The sequence below is a fragment of the Neltuma alba genome, unplaced genomic scaffold (genome assembly GCF_004799145.2).
Source record: "Neltuma alba isolate B1F8T4 unplaced genomic scaffold, ASM479914v2 tig00012081_pilon, whole genome shotgun sequence".
Lineage (NCBI taxonomy): Eukaryota > Viridiplantae > Streptophyta > Magnoliopsida > Fabales > Fabaceae > Neltuma > Neltuma alba.
The window spans coordinates 844,842-867,503 of record NW_021636640.1 but is presented as its reverse complement, the minus strand read 5'-3'; the positions used below and the strand labels follow the sequence as shown (position 1 = coordinate 867,503).

The following is a 22,662-nucleotide window of genomic DNA, read 5'->3' as shown; positions in this document are numbered from 1 at the left end:
AGTCATGCTTACACCAAGAACATTCTGCCGAGACATTAATTCTTCGTCTAAGATAGGCTTTATTGGTCAAGAGCTTATTATGGAGAGTGAGCCACATAAAAAGCTTACAATGTTGGGGAATATTCAATTTCCAAAGCTTCTGCTAGATCGAGTTTACAGGAGACCAATCTCCTTGTAGCATGTTATATGCTGATTTGAGAGTAAAATTTCCATGCTTTTCAAATTTCCATCAAATGTCCTCCTCTCCCCTACTGTTAACAACTCGTTCAGATCCTTGAAAAACATGATCCAAATTATCACGAATCCCTTTCCAAACTCTTGAACCATGGCGGGAACTATCAATTGTAGGAATTAAATCATTCCCACATTGGTATTTACTTCGGATAACTTTACACCAGAGAGCATCTTTTTGTTTCATTAATCCCCAGCCGGCTTTCATCATGAAAACGCTATTTTACAGTCTCAAGTATCGAATACCCAAGCCTCCCTTCTTCTTATCCTTGCAAACCTTATTCCACGATACAAGGTGTATGCATTTCTACTCATCACTAGAACCCCAAATGAAACCTCTAGCACTCTTTTCAAGTTCGTCGCAAGTGCCTAAAGGTAAGGCACTAGTTTGCATGGGGTATAAAGGAATAGTTTGTACCACTAAGGAAACAAGAGTGTGCCGAGTAGCAAATGAAATAGCATTGGCCTTCCAGTTAGAGAGTCTTGTTCTAGCCTTTTCAACAACATACTGGTAAGTACTTTTCTCTACTTGTTCATGATGAAGAGGGACCCTTGAATATTTTCTAAGGTCGAGAGTACTACAGAACCCCAGCTCCTCACTCAGCTGAGTGGTACAAGTATGATTGATATTACTAGAAAAGAAGACCCGTGTCTTACTTTGGCTCACTTTTTGTCCAGAAGCATTATAGAAGGCATCCAAACACCTTTTAATTACACCTGCTTGCTCTGTAGAAGCCTCAACAAACAAGATAAGGTCATCTGCAAAGAAAAGATGAGAAATTGGTGGGCCATCCTTATTGAGCCTGATTGGTTTCCACTTCTTAAGATGAATCTCTTCTTGTATCAAATGAGCAAGTTCTTCCATACAAATAACAAAGAGAAACAGAGAAAGAGGATCAACTTGTCTGATGCCATGAGAGGGGGAGAATTCTTGGGTCTCACTTCCTTCCCACAGAATTTGCAACACAAGAGAAGAAATACATTGATTAATAACATTCAAAAGATCAGAAGGGATATTAATTTCCTTAAGGAAGTCCATAATAAAATCCCATCGGAGGTGATCATAGGCTTTCTCAAGGTCAATTTTAATTGCTATGAAGCCTTTCTTACCCTTCATCTTTCACATAGAATGTATGACTTCCTGAGCAATGATCACATTATTAGACCCTAGCCTTCCCGGTACAAAACCAAACTGGTTAGGAGAAATGATAGTAGGCAAGATCCCTTTGATTCTATTAGCCACCACTTTAGTAACAACTTTATAAATCACATTACACAACCTTATAGGGTGAAAATCCCTTATAGTTTCAGGTTGATCTTTTTTGGGGATAAGTACAATAAACGTTTTGTTTATCTCTTCAATTAGGGAGGGGTTATCAAATGCATCCTGCGCAAACTTGACAACAGAAGGGCCAATATGCTCCCACTGACTTTGAAAGAGTAAAGCATTCAACCCATCTGGGCCAGGTGATTTGAGAGCACGCATGCTAAAAATAGCCTATTTAATTTCCTCTCCGTTTACTCTACTTCTCAAAATGTTCAAGTGTGCCTCTTCTCTTAAAGGAAAGGAGAAACCGCTAATAGAATTAATGGAGGCATGACCATCAATACTAAGGAGGTTTTGGTAAAAAGTTAAAGCCATACCTTTAATTTCTTCTTCGTCATAAATCCAGTCATCATTATCATTCTTAAGAGCATCAATCTTATTTCTGCATCTTCTGGCATTAACTCTCACGTGAAAATACTTAGAGTTCTTGTCCCCTAGCATGTACCAGTTACACTTTGCTTTTTAAGCCTAGAGAAGATCTTCTTGAATTAAAATTTCCTCAAGTTCATTCCATATTTGTTGAATCAGCAGGTCCATGGAAGCTTGATTACGGCATGAATGGGAAATTTTATTAAGACCTTCTAACCAGTTGAAAAGATGTCTTTTCTTATGCCCTAAATGACTGAAAACCTCATGACTCCAAATTAAAACTTCAGATTGGAAATGATCAACGTTCTCCAACCAAGATTTGTCCACATGCCACGCGTTGGTAACAAAGCTTTCAAAGTTCTCATGCATGACCCAAGATGCAACGAACCTGAACAAATTTTCTGGCCTGTTGCTTCTATTTGTCTCATTCTCAAGTTTCAACAATAAAGGTCGATGATCAGACTTCAAAAAAGGCAAGTGAATAACTGATGCCATGGGGTGTAGCTGAAAAAATTTAGAATTAAAAAGAACACGATCAAGTCAACTTTCACACCCCACTCTTCTCCAAGTGAAATAAGGCCCACTACATCCTATATCAGTAAGAATCAAGTTGTCCACCCACTTACAGAATTCTTGATCAATATAGCTACTAACACGAGAAGTAGAACGACGATCATGCAAATATAAAGTCCTATTGAAATCCCCACCAATGCGCCAAGCTCCTGTGATATTGTTACTGATATGTCAAAGCTCATTCCAGGCCACTCTTCTTTTTATAGGATTCGGGCTGGCATAAACAGTAGTAAGAAAAGATTTATGAGTTCCATTGTCAAGGCTTAGGTGTATAAATTGTTCATGAGTCTTGAGAACCTCAACCTTCCACGATCCATTTTTCCAAAGAACCCAAATTCCACCACTAAATCCATTGGCATTCACAATTTGGATGTTATCAAAACCCAACCTCCTTGAGATAATACGAGCTTTATCAGACTGAGCTCGAGTTTCTAAAATAGCGAGGAAGTCAATATTATGTCTCTTGACTAGTTATCGTACAAGACCCAAAAAAGATTTAGATCCTGTACCTGCTTGCATAACCTTGATTGATCTTGTTCGACTCCACATATGTTCCAATCTCTGCTGCATGAACCCCGCTCCAAAAGTTTTCCCCATCAACTTCATGATCAAAGAGTTCATATATGGTTTACACCATTCTGCATATTCATCAGTTGTCATTCTCAGGGATAGAAGTTTTCCTTTTTTCCTCCATGAATCTGTCTCTTCCCTATCATAGCCAGTACTCTCTTCTCCTTCCTCACATGCCTCAGTCTGGTTCCCCACGCACATCTTTATAAAATAGTCACACCATCCGTTCATTGCATCAACTGCAAATTTATTCGTTTATAAGAAACCCGAATCTCCTAGACTCAAAAGCTTTTCCTTGTAAGAGAACTTGTATTCAAGTTTTCCGCCATTACCCTCCCGTGTTGGTTGTCCTTTCTCCCTATCTTCACTATCCTTCTCACCACCCCCGTCACCTTCCTTCACCCCTGCACTCACCATACTCACCATCACTCGATGCCCCTCATTTTTATTTTTTTAAAAAATAAATTTTAATGGTCACCAGAGTTCTGACCACCAGCGCTCAGGTGGTCACCATCGAAGGTTGGAGCTCAAGTGGCCGCTACTGTAGCTCCGGTGGCCGGAAGATTTTTTAAAAAAATAAGGTGGCCAAAGAAAGGTTTGAACCCATGATCCATTGACACACCAAAAGTGATGTAACCACCAACCCAACCAAACCATTTAGTCATATAATGCAAATAAAAATATATAACAAAACAGATGCAAGTGTCCAAGTGTAAGTGAACAAGTGAAATTCAACAATTTACAAGTGAAATTCAATAATTTACAACAAAAATTTGGTGATTTACAAATAACATAATGGAATTCACAACCCTAAACATATGTGTTTAAGTGTAAATAAGCATGTGAAATTTGAAGATTTATAACAAAATTCACAACAAAAGTTCATAAGCATGTGAAATTTGAAGATTTACAAAAAAATTCACAACAAAAGTTCATGAATTTATAACCCAAATTTGATGATTCACAAGAAAGAAAAAAAAAGAATTCACAACCCAATTGAGTGTAAATGAACAAGTAAAATTTAGTGATTTACAACAACAATTAAGATATTTACAACCTAAATTCAACGATTCATAAGAAACATGAATACTTGTATGTGGAGTTGTGAATTCTCTTATTAGTTTTGTAATGTTTATGTTTCTTATGAATCACTGAATTTGGGTTGTAAATAGTTGAATTTTACTTGTTTATTCACACTCAAATACTTACATTTTGGGTTATGAATTTTCTTGTGTTTTTTGTGAATAGCTGGATTTAGGTTGTAAATCCATAAACTTTTGTTGTAAATCTTCAAATTTCACTTGCTCATTTATACTTAAATACTTGTATTTGGGGTTGTGAACTCCATTATGTTATTTGTAAATCCCCAATTTTTTTTTTGTAAATTGTTGAATTTCACTTGTAAAATGTCGAATTTCACTTGTTCACTTACACTTGGACACTTGCGTTTGTTTTGTTATATATATTTTTATTTGCATCATATGATTAAATGATTTTGTTGGCTTAGTAGTTACATCACTTTTGGTGTGCCAATAGGTCATGAGTTCAAACCTCCATTGGTCACCTTATTTTAAAAAAAATCTTCCAGCTATCGGAGCTACAGTAGCGGCCACCAGAGCTCCAACCTCTGGCAACGGCCACATGAGCGCTGGTGGCCAGACCTTCGACCTCAGGTGGCTGAAACTCCGGTGACCATTAATATTTATTTTTTAGAAAAATAAAAATGAGGGGTATTATTGTAATCTTACTCTTAATTTAATTTCAATTTGGTCGTTTAGTCCTGCAGTGACATTTCAGAATGTTTTGGGGTTGTTTGAAAATTCTCAACTGTGGTCCTTAATTGAAATTTTCCCAAAAGAAAAGTTTAGAATGATGCAATCAGCTTGAAAAAAAATACTACCTCCAGTCTTAATTATAAGATCTCATTTAACTTTTATTTTGATCTTAAATATAAGACCCCAATCCACTTCATCTCTTATATTTATGTTTTTTTTAAGTTATTCCTTGTAATAATAGTAGTTTTAATCAATATATTTGATTAGTCAGGATATTTTATTAAAGACAAGAACTATTTATTACAAATAACTAACTTAACTTCTTTCCTTAATCTCCTCAAATTAGTCAACTAGATCTTATATTTAGGATAAGAGGTAGTGCAATATAATACTGTATGTCTGAACTTAAGTATAAAAATTCAATTTGTTTTATTTCCTACATTTATTTATTTTTTTACAAATTTCATATGTTAAATAGTTTTTATTTTAGTATATATGATTAATAAAATATTTTTAAAATAATATTTATTTATTAGAAATAACTAACTTAGCTATTTTTTTAATATTCACAAATTAATTATCTAACTCTTATATTTATATTAAAAATCAGAAGTACTATTTTAAATATTTATATAAGGGGAGAATCCTAATAAAATGATTGTTAAATTTTAAAATTCCAAATCAGAAATTACTACAACAATGTATTGTCATTTACTTTTTGGGTATAGTTATTTTTTTATGAGTATAGTAACTAATACTGATTTGAAATTTTAAAATTCAACATGTATTTTTTTTTTTGGGGAGTTTTTCCTCATAGAAGTGTATGGTGCTCAACTTCCAATTCTAGAACTCCAAAGGCTTGCTTTGCGGAGAAGAAGCCAAAATTGTATGGAGAACCACACAATCACGATCCTTTCCATGTTTGTGGGCTCCATCCTTTTCTTTTCCTATATAAAAGCACTGCAACACACACACGCAGACACAATCTTAGTTGTTATTAAATCGTTGAGAACCATCTTTTAATTCAATGACATCTTGTACCTTAAGGCGTGGATTTTATACCTCAAAGTAGTAAAAAATGGAGCGTGTGGATCCCTCTTCTGAGAAAATGTTTCAAATTGCTCATAACCAAAAAAATTATTGTTGAATTAATGTTATTTATTATTTTATGAATGAGTGTGAATAACAAAACTTGCCATAAATTTTGTTGTTTGATACATTGATGATGACCCTATTATATTAGAATCAATGCTTATATCATGGGATTTGGGGTTACTAGGTGTGAATGCGGATTTGAGTAATTCCACTAAATCTCTTTGATTGTCGCATTAGTGTTAAACATTTTTTTAAAAAAAAATTAGCTATTTTTTCAGAACAAATGTTGAGAAAATCAAACTACTTTTTAAAATTTATAATTGCTTTACGAAGTTATCTATACTTAAGAGTCGAACTTATGTATTTTTGGACAATATTCTTAAAGAACATGCATTAGAGCATCATCTTTTGAGTTGTGTTAACCTAGAAATCTAAGGAAAAAGTTTAATTATGTCACAAAAATATTTTTTTTTATTTCTATGACTTTGTATGGTGAAATTTCTGTGAAACATGACGTTATCCTTGAATATAATTTTAAAAAATAAGTAAATAACAAATAAAACAAGTGAAGAGAGAGAAAGAAAGCACACGATCATTTATCCTGGTTCAGACCAATATGTCCTACGTCCAGTCCCCAAGCACAAAGCAAGGGATTTGTATCATAAGGGGCAATTATTATAACATACAGAGTAGCCTAAACATTGACTCTGTTTATCTATGTCACTTTTTATTGTTGTTTTCTGTAAGCTTCCTAAAGCTAAAAATTCAAGGCTCTCTAACATGTCTAGATCCCAAGTTTTACAACTTTTCTCTTCAATATTATGCGGTTTAAGCAGAGGAAGAGTATCTCAAATACAAAAGACAACTCACGCAGAACAATCTTCACATCAAAACATAGTAGCTTTGAAATATTTAACTTCATTGTTATGGATATTCATCCCTCAGGGAGTGTTAAAACTGTTGGACAAAACCTTCCTTTGGATGCACTGATTTGTTCAGTGATCAAAGATATCTATCGTCAATGCTTTGCCACAACTCAATCAAACTAATGTATAAGTTCTACTTCATGAAATTATGGACCCCCAGATTTTGTTCTTCAGCAAAATTATTTGATCAATAGCTCCACATAGCCATATCAATACAAAGCCAATAGATAGATAATTCAAAAGGAATATTATTTTGAAACTTATATAATGTTATGCTGGAGTTATATATATATATATACACACATGTATATCTCCCCAGTTAGCATGCAACAGAAAATATTTAAAGGGCAATAAGCAAAACATAACCAGTTCGATAAAATGCTAGTAGAGAACATTATTATAAGTACAATATCTTTCAAATCATAACATAAATCCATGCAACAAACCATCATTACTTGGATCATAACTACAGCCAATGCCAAACTCTAGGAGAAACAGATCCTGTAAAAAATAGAGTAGCATGTTAAGCATTCCCAAGTAATTCCATAGATAAGATTGATTTTTATTATCTTAGTTTTCCCATAAGTTAGTCAAAAGCGTGATACTTATACAACGTCCAAGTTTGATTTTTATTTGAACATCATTACCAAGTTAAAATGTTTGTCTATATTAACATAGACTCTAGTAATTTACACATGATTATCATAAGTAAGAGTTGAATGGGAGAAAGAACAGCAAGAGAAAAATATAAATCATTACCTTGCAGTTAGTCTCTGATAGTGAGGCACTTAACCACATAAACTGCAACCATGACGTGGACGTTGTCTGTTACTGTGTTCATAAACCTATAGTAGGCTTGTCTCCAAGTTTGGTTGAAAAGCAACGGTCCTACAACAGCCCAAAATCCAACAGCGAATCCCAACCCCATGCTCAAGTAAAATTCTTGACAGAACAATGAGGCCTCTTCTTCTTCATCGTGATTGGCTTCTTGAGATGGAGGCGTGTTATCTTCTGGGCACATCTTGTTGAGTGGCAATCCACAGAGATCATGGTTTCCTCCATAAGATGATGCATTAAAGCTCTACAACTGGGTTCCTATTGGGATTTTTCCATAGAGATGATTGTTTGATAAATCTAACACACCAAAGCGATCAATATTAACAAGGCTTGGAGGAATTGGGCCTGATAATTTATTGTTTGACAGATCAAGAAATTCTAGTAATTCTAGATTCCCAATATTTATAGGTATCTCTCCACTTAGCCGGTTTCTTGATAGGTTTAGGGAAACCAATCCTAACAAAGACATAAGTTCTCTTGGTATTTCTCCAGATAGAGCATTGCTCGAGAGATCAATGCTTTTAAGAAACCATTCTGGCCTCATATACGTGTAATCCTCACCTTTCCACATCAATGTTATATAGAATTCCAAACTATCAACGTATTGATAAGGCCCTGTTGTATTGGTCATATAATAATGATAGCTTGTGCTTAAGTTGATTTGCTCTTGTGCCATAAAAGTAAAATTTTCAAGGCATGATGGAACTTCATTGGACAAGTTATTACGAGAGAGATCCAAGAGTCGAATCTGTGTTAAGTGGCAAAGATGTACGGGTAGACTTCCATTTAAATGATTCATCCGTAAACTTAGAATTTGCAATTGTTCAAGGCTTACCCCAATCCATGAAGGTATTGGCCCTGACAACTTATTTTCTGACACATCTAATAATGCTAACTTGGAGCAATTGGCCAAAGACAAAGGAAGTTCTCTAGTCAAGCTATTGTTTCTTAAAACCATGGCCTCCACATTCACAAGGCGTCCTATAGAGAATGGGATCTCTCCTAACAAATTATTATTGCTCATGTCAACAAATTTTATTATGTCCAGTTGGTTCCAACACTCAGGTAGATGCCTTGTTAATTGATTGTTTGATAGGTCTAAAATGACAATGCCTCCATATTCAACTTGGCCACATAGAAGTGGGATCAAATTTGAGAATTTATTTTTAGAAAGATAAAGTTATGATGCTTGCCAAAGAAATGGTGGAAGTCCACCTTCAAAGTTGTTCGAATTCAAAATAATTCTTGGCTAATAATTGAACTTGAATGGTAAATTTGGGATTTTACCAGAAAAGTTGTTGAATGAGATATTCATGTAATCTATATTTTTCAATAGTGGCCAAAACCATTCTGGGATAGAACCTAAAAGCCCACCATCAGAGATATCCAAAGAGGATAATTGATGTTGATTACAAAGCCAAACTGGAAAATTAGGACCTATCATGCAAGAAGCCATGTTCATAGAGTATAACTAAAAAGGGGGAATCCAACTAGCACTAATGTTCAAGGTCAATGGATTGCCAGACAATGATAAGCCTAACAAATTAGAAAGATTTTTGAAATGAGATTCGGTGATTACACCTCCCAAATTGTTCCTATCCAAAGACAAATATTCTAATTAAGACATCAATCCGATGCTTTCAGGTCTTTTTCTTTCTAGTTGGTTATCAGAGAGATCCAAATCTTGCAAAACGGAAAAACCTGAAATATTAGGTAAGATGCTTGTCAATCGATTTCCTCCTAAATACAAACCTTGTAATGAATGTCTATTGCACCATGATATATTAGAAATGAATCTCGGAATGTTCCCACTAAAGTTATTGTTGACAAGTGCTAAGCTCTTCAATGTGCATATATTTCCAAGTGATGTTGGGACTTCACCTTGGAGATTATTATTCGAGAGATCAAGAACTTCAAGAGACTTCATTACGTTCCCAAAACCATCGAGAATGGAACTGCTGAGTGAATTGTAACAGAGGTCCAGTTCATGAAGATTGAAGGTGAAGTTGGAAGTCCAATAGAATATGGTTGATGATGTCAACTGATTGTTAGAGAGATCAAGATGGACAAGAGAGGAAAGGTTGGGATTGAAGGATGTGAAGATAAGATTATTTGATGTAAGGCTACAATTGCTCAAATCAAGTGCTTGAAGATTTGAGCCAAAGTTCAATGTAGTTACTGAGTTCCAATTATTATAAGAGAGATCAAGAACAATTAGGGAAGGAAAATGAAGATGAGAAGATAGAAAGTAGAGATTATGAGATGAAAGATTGCAATTTTTTAGATAAAGCTGTTGAAGGCTGGAGCTGAAGTTGAAGGGCCATTGAAATAATGATGAGTTCAAGTTATTATAAGAGAGATCAAGGGTGATAAGAGAAGAAGAATAGTTGGAATGAGAAGCAGACAGAGGAAGGTTATGGGTATAAGAAATGCCACATCTGCTAAGTCTCAATTCTGTTAGTGATGGCACAATTTTATCAATCATCAATTGCATCCACATCTTGGAGTTGCCAACACCACTCACTTCACCCAAGTCAAGATTTGTTAATAAAGAGAGCTTTGGTATCCACTCTGCATCACCATTGTTTCTACGGGCTATAGTGAGATTCGTATTGTAACCAAGCTGTAGTGTCTGCAACATGGAGAGATTCCCAAGTTGATAAGGAATCACTCCAACAAGATAATTTCCTCCAAGATGAAGGGACTGCAACTTGGAAAGATTTTCGATTTGCCAAGGGATAGCTCCATCCAAGTAATTGTTACTCAGATCAAGGTGCTGCAACTCGAAAAGCTTTCCCAATTCATTGGGAATACTCCCAACAAAATCAGAATAAGAGAGGTTGAGATACCTTAAGTTGGTGAATGACTCTATGGAGTGAGGGATGTCACTTTGATAGAAATTATTGTAACTGAGATCCAAATGTTGTAGATCATGCAACTCACTCAACAAAGTAATATTAATTGTACCTCTCAAAAGGGGTGAAAGATCAAGAATTTGAACATGACCTGTTTGCTTGCTGCAACGAACTCCTTTCTAGTTGCAACAATCTTCATCATCTCCGTCCCTCCTTGTGGAGAGCATACCATAGTCAACGTAGATGCCTTGTTTGAACATCAAAAGAGCTTTCCTCTCCTTCTCGATGCACTTCTTCAATGCTTCACCATCAGTGGCCAAACTAGGTCTTGTATGTAGCAACAACAGCAATGTCAATAATGCATAACAAAAATTGAACACACGACCCATCACAGAGATGAAGTAGCTTCAAAACAAGTTCAAAAGTGAAACAACTAGAGAGGATTAAAACACACAGTTCTTGGATAACCGTGGTTTCTTTTTGTTTATTTTTCTCAACTCATGAGATGTTGTGAGGAGTAAAATGCGGATGGTACGTAGAATTTTTATAGAGTTCATTGTGGGGCTGTACTTTGATGGATCACTGGTACACTTTTTGATGAAGAGAAGTCAGAGTAGATGTGGAGAGAAATGTTATTTCAACAACCTCTTTTTTGTTTTTTGGAAAAAGGATAAAAATTCAAAAATACATGCACAATGTTTTGGGAGTCCATAATATTGAGCATTTTTGTTGGTGTCGAATAGTGTGCTCTTGTAAGATATTATTTTGCTTGCACAAAAATGCTCTCTTTTCTAACAAAACATTCTCGCACACAAAACACTCGCAATTGAAAGGCGGAATTCATCATTTAATACAGGAGCCCAAAAAAAAAATCTCGTTTAATTTATTGATGGCCTTTCAAAACTGTGTAATATGATCTTAAATCTAAACATTTTAAAAGATGTTAAATTATTAAAAAATTTCCTTCTTATTTTTAGCACCCATTTTGCAGTTTTCATGTGTGTGTGTGTATTTATATAGTCTCCTGTCGCGCGTAATCGCAATCGTTCTATCGAATCGCAAGTCCTAATTATAGCTAATAATATTGTGGTAATTTCCAATATTAGATTATTTAAATGAGATGCGTCTCAATATTAATTCTTAGCGCAACGAGTTAGATGATTCCATATTTTTTAATTTTAAATCTTTTTCTTATTGTAGCCATGCTCTTGTGACGGCTAAATTTTTATTTCCAACATAAGATTTATGGTTGTTATATTATAAAATTACGAGTCAATTAAAGTCTTCCTCCTTTTGCCCCCACAATGTAGAAATCTCCCTCAAATGGAAAAAAGGCAAAGTATATTCCCTCACTGATTTTCCCAGAAGCTTCACGGCCGTCTTAGATTATATTAGACTAAAATAAGTCATCACGAAGCTGCAATGATCTTACCTTTACATAGGACACACACACACATATATATATTGTACATTAAAGTCTTACTTTAAATAAATCATAATTTATGAAAATTATGTTTATTTGTAAATTTGGTGTGAAAACAAAAAGACATTAAAATATTGGGAATAAATTAGAATAAAATTTAAACTATTCGACTTTTAAATGAACAATTAAAATATGTATGCTCTTGTATTATATCCAAATTCCTTTGTAACTGGGGATATTGTGAGCTGAATTGCATTCGATATGCAAACTATAGATAAATAATCATTATTGTCTATAGGCTGCATAGCTTAATAGATGGTTGGGAAAGATTTAGCTTCGTCTAGAAATAGACGACATGTAATTCTACGAGAAGAAATATTTAGATATACATAATTTTTTTTTTGGCTGGGTTGAGATAAATAATTTGATTTCAAATCCCTCAATCGCTTACATAATTACCTACACATCCTTAAAAATACTATCTATAAGTTAAGTCACATAATTTGATATTTTATAAAATGTTATATGATACTACCTCCGGTCCTAATTATAACACTAGATTTGTAGTCTACAAATTGGGTTTTATAATTAGGACCGGAGGTAGTATTAATTATAACATAACTAGATAATTACCAGAAAAAATAAAATAACTAAATATAGGCATAACTAGATAATTACCAGAAAAAATAACATAAATAAATATAGGCTTTTATATACAGAGAGTTTCGAAAATAACAAAACTAGCTAGTAACTTGTATACTTTTCCGATGAAGAAAAGTCATCAGAAGATATTATTTCAATAAAAATAAATGACAATGTTTTCTCGGAACTCATAATATTGAGAATTTTGCTAGTGTTGGATACTGTGCTCTTGCAAGATATTATTATTTTGCCACGACAAAACTACTACATCTGATCCTACAAATGAGATCTTATAATTAAAAATGAAAGTAATATTATCTTTTATAACCAAACATTTTATCACACAGAAACACGCAAACAGATATAACATTTATTTCCAATTAAAAGTTGAAATTCATCATTTAATTCAGAAGCCAAAAAAAAAAATCCATCTCTTAATTTATTGGCGGCATTTCAAAACGGTGAAAATGTGATCTTAAATCTAATTAATTTAAAAGGAGAAATACCATTTTGCCACTTTCATAGTCTACAATATTCTTAGCGCGAGGGATGGCTTCATTTTTTTCTTAAATCCTTATTTTATCGTAACCGTGCTTATGTGACGTTAAATCTTTATTTTCAATTGGCAAAAAAATAATTTTTTTTCTTTTCAAAATATGTCCTTAGTTTTATTAAAAAAAAGTATGCGACTATAATTTCAAAATAGGCTGAAAGTACTATTTTATAAATTTAAATTATATTTGGCTAAAATACATTTTTCTATGGATGAGAAGTATTTTCTGCCAATAACAAAAATTAATTATCCTTAAAAAACTTCTACAACTTCATATATGATGGTTGAGAATCGAATTCTGAGCTGCTTACTTAAGAGTTAAGACGCAGAAGTCATTGCCACTCATATGTTGAGTTATCCAAAATTTATTTTACGGACCAACCTGTATTTTCTCATATAATTAAACTTGCTCTTTCAAGAGAATGAATAAGGTATTTTATACAATTTTTCCAGGGATTCAAAAGATCAATGTTTCCCAGAGGATCAAAATTTTACTTAAACTTTGAAAACTAATTTTAAAAATTAAAACATTTATCTAATTTTTTATGTTATGCTACTAAAAAAAAAATTTACCTGCATTTCGCTTCTCCGCTTCAATAAATAATATGAATGCTAGTTCATAAAATCACACTTTAAAGTTGGATCTTGATTTTCTTAAGACCATAGTTTTATTTCATGGCCCTTTGCTCTTTCAAGAACTCATATGACCGATGCCATGCACAGAAATTGAAGTAGAATTATTAAAATATCTTTCCATTATTTTAATGTATTTTTAGGCCATTCTCTCCTCATAGCTTCACGGATTATGTTGATATAAATGGCTTACATAGATTATAAAGAGAAAAGGATATTTGGACTATTAATTATGCACCAAACTTCCCGTTTAACTATTGTATCTTAGTTGCTGGTAAAAAAAAAAAAAAAGTATTGTATCTTAGTTATTTGGAAGGAAACAACATTTTAATTTTTTTTAATTTTCAACTTGTAAATTAAAATTTCATTTTAAATTGATGGTTTCTTGTCAATCACACCCGTCCTCTTTGGCGAAAATAAAAATCATACCTGGACTTTTCTCAACTATGACTTTCACTCTATTCAGAAAACTTCTAGGAAAAAAAATGGCAAAGAAAAGTATAGTCTGATTCCTCTCCAAGGTGAACATTGAACAACGAACCACCATTTTCACTCTAATTTAATTTCCACATGTCAGACAAAAGTATCTGTCCCAGGCTTCACGATTAATCATAATCTATGCTCTGATTTCAAATTGATGCAGTTTCGTGGAAAGCTCCATTCAACTACTATAAGAGAATATTTATGGAGAATAAAAAAATTTCCATGAGACCTTGATGCAAGAAACGAAACAAAATGGATTCAAGAAAAAAGAAAACAAATCATTGGTAAAAAAAATAGTACTTGTCAACAAGAAATTAAATACCTTTGTCCAATTATTGGTTTCATAAGGGAGACCCTTAAAGAGTTTACCGAAGAAAATTCGAGCAAAAAAAAGGTATCACAGAAAAGGACTGATAACAACTCACTAACTTTCCTCGCAATTTGTTGAGATGTTTAAATTAAACCAAAAGTATCAAAACCACTCCCATAAATATAAAATATAAATTTTATAACGAGTTTACATATACAGTATCTCTATGTCACACTATGAATTAATTGCATGTAGATGGACCAGAAATATTGATATATGCTTATTTCGAGTTGTAACCGACACCCAAGCTTCTTGTTTACTTTACAGTGATATATCAAAGTTTTAAATATTTGTCTATAACAATTAAAATAAATTACTAGGGGCGAAAACGGATTGGGTTGGTGGGGGAAAAATAAGGTAGTTGTCATTACTTAGCAAATTTTCCACAGGAGCTTTGATCCCTTTAGTTTTAGAGGGCAGACTTTGACTTTTGTTGTGAAGAAAAAAATGAATGGGAAAATTTATTTGAACATAAGCTTTATGGTTATTATATTAGAGTTATAAGTCAACTAAAGTCTTTCTCGTTAAGGTCCCACCATGTCTAGATCCCCTCAACAAGGCAAAATATATTCTCGTCCATGGGCCAAGTTTCACAATTATTAATACATATTTTATATTACTTTCAGTCCTTAATATAAGAACTAATTAACTAATTTAAATAGATTAAAAAAATCAGTTAAATGAGTTATTTGTAATAAATATGTATTTTTTTCTAAAATATTCTTACTAATCAAGTGTATTGACTAGAACTACTATTATTACAAGGATTAAATAAAAAAATAAATTATTGAGGAAAAAAAAACAAACTGGGTTGGCGGGAAAAAACAAGTCAGTTGTCATTACTTAGCAAATTTTTCACAGGAGCTTTCATCCCTTTAGCTTCAGAGGGGTGACTTCGACTTTTGGTGTCAAGAGGAAATGAATAGGGAAAAATTATTGAATAAAATACACTGACTTCTCTTAGATTTTTCTTTAATTATACCAACTTTCTTTTTATTTTGAAAACGTACACTTAAATCCAAATCATTAATTCCATTAAGAATATTTTTAAAAGATATTTTTTTTAATTAAAATTTATATTAAGATACTAATTCAAATAGATTAAGAAAACCAGTTAAATTAGTTATTTGTAATAAATATGTATTTTTTCTAAAATATTCTTACTAATCAAGTGTATTGACTAGAACTACTATTATTATAAGGATTAAATAAAAAATAAATTATTGAGAAGAAAAACAAACTGGGTTGGCGGGAAAAAACAAGTCAGTTGTCATTACTTAGCAAATTTTTCACAGGAGCTTTCATCCCTTTAGCTTCAGAGGGGTGACTTCGACTTTTGGAGTCAAGAGAAAATGAATGGGGAAAAATTATTGAATAAAATACACTGACTTCTCTTAGATTTTGCTTTAATTATACCAATCTTCTTTTTATTTGGAAAACGTACACTTAAACCCAAATCATTAACTCCATTAAGAATATTTTTAAAAGATATTTTTTTAATTAAAATTTATATTAAGATACTTTTTATTTACTAATAAACCTTTCATAACACTAAATCCCTAAATTTTGGCCAAAAGATTTTGAGGAATTTACAGATTTTTTCTTAATTTTATTTTTTATTTTTACAAATAGTTATTTGTTTAGTGTTTTTATCATATTTGGATGGACAATTAATTTATTTATTTAATGTAGACATAAAAACCTTGAATGAAAATTTGATTAATTCTTTAAATAAATATATAATAGATTAAATATTTATAAATGTTTCTAACAAAATTTTTATTTCAAAATTTTAAATTATAAATTTAAATCATTTCTATAGTCTCTCAAACTTAGATAATTTATATTATACGATGAAAAAAATATTTATTTAACATATTTTTTAGCTATTTAAAAAAATCTAAGTAACTAAGTTTCATTATGCAGTAAAAACTTAAATTTATAAAATTTAATAATGCAATGAAAATTAATAAATTTTATTACATATTAAAAATTTGAAAATACATGTATCAAAAAAAAATTTTTGTTGTATCAAAAATTAGTTTTTTGACAAATATAAATGTTTAAATAACTTTTCTGTTAATGAGAGGTATTTTATATTATCAACCAAGTCTTCGTCATTTTGGCCCCACAATGTCCAGATCTCCCTTAGAACAAGGCAGAATATATTCTCCCGTCTGTGGGTCAAGCTTCACAATTATTAATACATATTTTATACTTAAATAAGCATAGATTTTGGGATGTACTCCTCTAATTCTATTTATAATACACTTCTAACATATTTCACATGGATAAAAAAAACTCTTAAATTGCATTAACTTTTCATTAAAATATACTAACTTTTCAATTTTATCCCTATTTAATATATACACATTTCAAAAAATACTATTTACACTATAATAAATAAAAGATAATATGGTACATTCATGGTAAAAATTTAATGAAGTGATTTATAAATATGACCAAAAAAAACTTATCTTTCTGTCTTATAAATAGGACTAGAAGAGTATTTAGTTAGATTTATATATATAATGAAGTTTTATATTTTTTTCCTCTCATTAATTAAAAAAATGAGATGAAAAAAATAATCTTACTATAAAATCTGCCCATATGTATCATTTCTGGTTATTGTTTTCTTGCTTTGGAGATATGCACGGGCATTTAAAAAATGGACAGTACAGAAAGACACTCACTTCCTCCATGTTTGACAGAAGTACATTTGGGGATTAATGAGTAAGATTTATTTTGCAGCAGCCTTCTCTATCTACATTTAAAAATCAAGATATTTTTCCATCACAAATTCACAATAGCGTATAAAAGTAGCCAAATTTAAATGAAAAATAAGTTGAAATGGGCGAAAGTAACTGTAACTAATAGTAAAAAAAAAATCGTTTCAAATTAATTAAACACTATACATAATAAACATAAGGAACAATGATCGCATCAACTATGGTGATAGTTAATTTAGTAGGTTAGAAATAATGATAAAATATCCAAATAGATGAATATAAAAGGCGGAAAAAATGAGTAAATAAAAGAGTTAAAAAACCAGGTGCACAAAATAAAATAAAAAGGCTATGAATAGAAATAAATCATAACGGGGGAAATGAAAATAACTGACATGCCTTTACCTGATTATTTTTAACACGCTTTTTTTTTTTGCATAACTCATGCATTCATCATATTTCTTATAATAATTCGCATTCATAACTTTTTTCTTGCCTGATGAATTCACAACTTCACACTCAATAAAATCCTAAAGAAAGATGCTTGGGAAGAGCTGGGCTATAACCCTGACACTTTTTCTTTTCTCATCGCTCTTTAAGCTATTTTAATTACTCCATACCTTTATGTTTTTGATACAGTAAAACTTATTTAAAAAGTTATTGAATAATATTAAAATACAGTATAGAAAAAACATAAAATAAAATACAGTAAATTATGTATACAAAAATCATTAAGCATGATCAACATCAATCTGTCTGATACATTCAATAAAAAATATATAAGATATGTAATAAAAAAAAATATCAAATATAAAATTTATAAAAAGTTATTTTATTTGTAAGTTGTTTGTAATCGATGATGCGAAGACCCGGTTTCCCGCTCGATCCTAATCCTATTTCCACTTGCATAACAATGACATAAATGGGCCGCATCGTCTTAAAGGTTATTTGAGTAGAAACAAAACTATACTTTTTTTTTCTTTTAGCTAAATTTAAAATCATAATTTTAAAAGTACTTTTGTGGTATACGAAATAGATATATAGAAGAATTTATCTCGATTTATAAACAAATACTTTTAAAAAGTGATTTTAGGGTTACTCAAACACCACCTTAGACAATAGAAATAGAGATGCGCTTAATAACTAATAGGTTTTGAAGTCAGCGAAGAAGCTTCTTTTTTCATAAACATCAAGGGAAAAAAAAAAGCAGTAAGAATTGCCTCTAATTAAAAAGTATTTATACCTAAAAAAGTTGAAATAAAAAATATTTAGGCACAAATTTTTAGGAAAGCAAACGTTTCAAGTTATGTTATATATATTAGAAAAATCGACACGACAACATATACAAATTATAGATAAAGCAGGCAGTATGAAATCCTTTTTTCTGTCAACTGTCAACTTTGGGGTTATGAAAAATTTAAAAAATGGAGTTATAAAATTTTAACCAAAAACACATTTTTTGAACCAATTGATAGAGAAAATATGTAAGATAAAAGAATAAAAAATAATTAAAAACTTTTAATCTTACTTTATCAATTTTTTAAATAGAGATCATTAAAATTTTTTTCCCTTCTCAACTTCCCTCCCCTTTCCTCATACCAAATAGAACCGTGAGTTGTGCAGATTTTAATAATTTCATCGAATCTCTCTTGCTGTTGTATCAGTGTCAAACTTATTCTTCTTTTTTTTAAAACCATTTTTTTAAATTTTTAGCTATTTTTTCAGTTATATAAAGTTATAAACTACGAAATATATTTAGAAAAATCAAACTAATTTTTATCACAGAAAAACTAATTTTTTAAACTTAGAATGGCTTCATGAAGTTATGTACATTTATAGTGATGGTTATTTATTTCTGGGAAATATCCTCAAAGAACTTCATTAAAACATCATTTCTTGAGAGTATTAATTATTTTACAAAAATGTCATTTTTTTTATGACTATCATGATCTTTACTATATAAGATTCTGTCTATTTATTCTCAGATATAATAAATAATAAATGAGGGGGAGAAAAAATCACAAAAATAACAATCATCTTAATGAGCATCCAAACTAATTTCTCATTGATTCAAATTCAGACCTAAATATCCTACGTTTAGGGGAATTTTATTATTGATCATTTATCCCAATCATTTATCTCGAAACACATGGCAAGGAATTTTATTATAGTGATAATTAATTATCAAAATGTACAAAGCACTACTAAGGACTTGTTTGGTATGAAGGAAATGGAAGGGAAGGGAGGGAAAATTTTTTTAAGATTTAAAAAATTAAAGAATTAGGGTTTTAAAATTTTAATAAAGAGAGGATGTAATATAAAAAAGTAATAAGAATTAATTAAAAGCTTCTAACTCCCTTTTTATTTTTCAAAATTGAGCTTATTAAATTTTTTCTCTCATTTCTTTTGTTGTTTTTTAATATTAAACGGACCCTAAATATATACAGATCATATTATTAAAACTATTAACTAGGTTTGTACATCTCGACCACTTTTAGTTTTGCTAAAACTAAATGCAAGGCTTTTTAGCACAAGGAACAAGGCAACCATACTACTAGCATCAAGCTATCTATTCCCTGTTAGTACACAATTTGATATGAAATTCTTGTAATGAACGTAATTATAAGCAAGGTACTACCTCTGTTTCTAAATATAATATTTAGTTTGCAGTACAAATGATATGACATAGTATATTTCAACGCATAATATAAATTTGTCCAACAAACCACCATTTCATGGCACATCAGTTCATCCTAATGCCAAATCGAAGGAGTACTAGATCCTGCAAGAAACAGAGTAGCATGCTAAGAGAATTCCATAAATATGATTACTTGATCATTGTTATCCTAGTTTTCCCATAATAAATTAGTCAAGAGCCTAAAATATCATACTCAAAAAATATTTATACAATTAAGAATTGAGATTTTTACTTGGACATCATTGCTAGTGAAAATGTTTGTCTACATTGACTCTGACTCTTACTATTTCATTGTCACGTGGTAATTTACAAATAAGAACATAATGAATAAGAGAAGTTAAACGTTACATTTTGACTAGTCTCTCCTGATAAAGCACCTGCCACATAAATTGCCACCATGACATGGACTTTGTTTGTCACTCTACTTAGAAACCTACAATAGGTTTGTCTCCAAGTACGGTTGAAGAGCAGGGGCCCTACAAACGCCCAAAATCCAACAAAAAATCCCAATCCCATGCTCAAATATAATTCTTGAGAGAATAGTGAGTCATCTTCTTCATGTGAAAATGTTTTATCTTCTGGGCACTTTTTGCCAAGCGGCAATCCACAAAGATCAAAATTTCCTTCATAACATGAGACATTAAAACTCTGTAATTGTGTTCCTATTGGGATTTTTTCATGGAGAGTGTTGTTTGACAAATCTAACACAATGAGGTGATCAATATGAGCAAGACTTGGAGGAATTGGCCCTGATAAATTATTTTTCAACAAATCAAGAAATTCAAGTGATTTTAGATTTCCAATCTCCTTGGGTATTTTTCCACTCCATTTGTTACTTGAGAAATCCAAGGAAACCAATCCCAACAAAGACACAAGTTCTCCTGGTATTTAAGTATTTTTCCTGATAGAGCATTGCTAGAGAGATTAATGCTTTTAAGAAGGAATCTTGGCTTCATAAACATGTAATCCTCACCTTTCCACATCAATGTTATATAGAATTCCAAACTATCAAAGATAATATAATACCATGTTACATTGATGGTGTACTAGTGATAGCTCTTACTTAAGTTGATGTGCTCTTGTGCCATAATAGTAAAATTTTGAAGGCAAGATGGAATTTCATTAGAGAAGTTATTATGAGAGAGACCTAGGAGTCAAAGTCAAGTGGCAAAGATGCACAGGTAGATTTCCATATAAATGATTCATCCATAAGCTTAGAATTTCCAACTGTTCAAGGCTTATCCCAAATGAAGGTACTAGTCCTGACAACTTGAGGCGGAGACATATTATCTTCTGGGCACATTTTGTTGAGTGGCAATCCGTAAAGATCAAGGATTCCTTCATAAGACGAGGCATTAAAGCTCCGCAATTGTTTTCCATTTGGGATATTTCCAGAGAGATGATTGTGTCACAATAACCTCAACAACAGCGGCAATATGCCACACTCCGCACCAACAGCTATTGTTCTTAACCCTGACAATGATTGTACTTCTCTAGGAACATTCTCCCTATCTCCATGACCTAGGACACTAAATGTGAAGAGTTGCCCAGTTGAAGTTGTCAAGGCTGTGTGCCATGTACCACAAGTGACAAAAGCAACATAAGTTCCCCTAGTAGACCTGAAATTCGTTTCAGTATTCAATGACTTGCGTCAGTGCCAGGACCAAGAAGTCCGGCATTACGAGTTCCATCACACCAAGTATATAGTTCTCCTGCCACTGTAACCGCGCAGCTGTGAAACTCCCCACAAGCAACAAAATCAACAGTTGTAGAAGCTAAACTACACTAGACTCCAGTGGCCCAGGCAAAAGCACATCTACCCTTGGATTGAACTGACTGAAATTTTTATCTACACCAACTCCCCTAACATTCTCAGCAGTAACCTCCCCCCATATGTATACATTACCCAGAGCATCACAGTCATCTGGTGCGGATCCATGACTTGATGTGCTGGGGGCACTCGAAACACTAACTCGAATGGCATCTGAACCAAATCCTCTTGCTTGCATATTTGAAGGGTCTAATGGTGAATTCGATCTTTCAAAATTGACAGACTTCAACAGTCCAAAGGGCTTTGAAGCAGTCTTATTATGAAAATTCACAGAAGCATCAGGAGATTTAATATCTAGTGTACTGACTGAACTTTTACTTAGACAACTTGATGTCAAGTCTCTGTTATCCTGAAAGTAATTCAGCCAGAAAGAATTATATATAGGTTACCATCTATTATAACATGGAAGCAATAGGCAGACTAATGCCACCAGTAGAAATACATGTAATTTGGTAAGCTTTTAATCACAAAAATTCATATCACTGTAGAAAAGATAAAAGAGACTAATCAAAACAATCAATTGCTCATAAATCATGACAAAGAATTGCACGAGAAAGTGAATAGCACTTGGGTTGAGACAAACTGTCCTGTACATCCTTTCAGAGAATACCAGTTAAATCAGAATATGAAGACAGTATCTTAAAGGAAACAGTACATTCATCCAATCATCACAAAAGTAGTAAGTTCTCTCCCTTCGTCCATCTAAGACTTTAATCCCAGGGAAAATGGTGGAATACTCTATCAT

General features: G+C 32.1%; 1 protein-coding gene across 1 annotated transcript; it reads right to left on the bottom strand.

The window, feature by feature from the left end:
• Nucleotides 1-7,632: 7,632 nt before the first annotated feature.
• On the bottom strand, nt 7,633-22,662 carry LOC114722022 (receptor-like protein EIX1). The gene is made up of 7 exons (XM_028907929.1): nt 22,573-22,662; nt 21,920-22,266; nt 21,733-21,818; nt 21,505-21,652; nt 9,456-10,612; nt 8,539-8,705; nt 7,633-7,947 (listed from the first exon to the last, which is right to left on the bottom strand). The coding sequence occupies exons 1-7, from the start codon at nt 22,660-22,662 to the stop codon at nt 7,633-7,635; spliced, it is 2,310 nt and encodes a 769-aa protein (XP_028763762.1).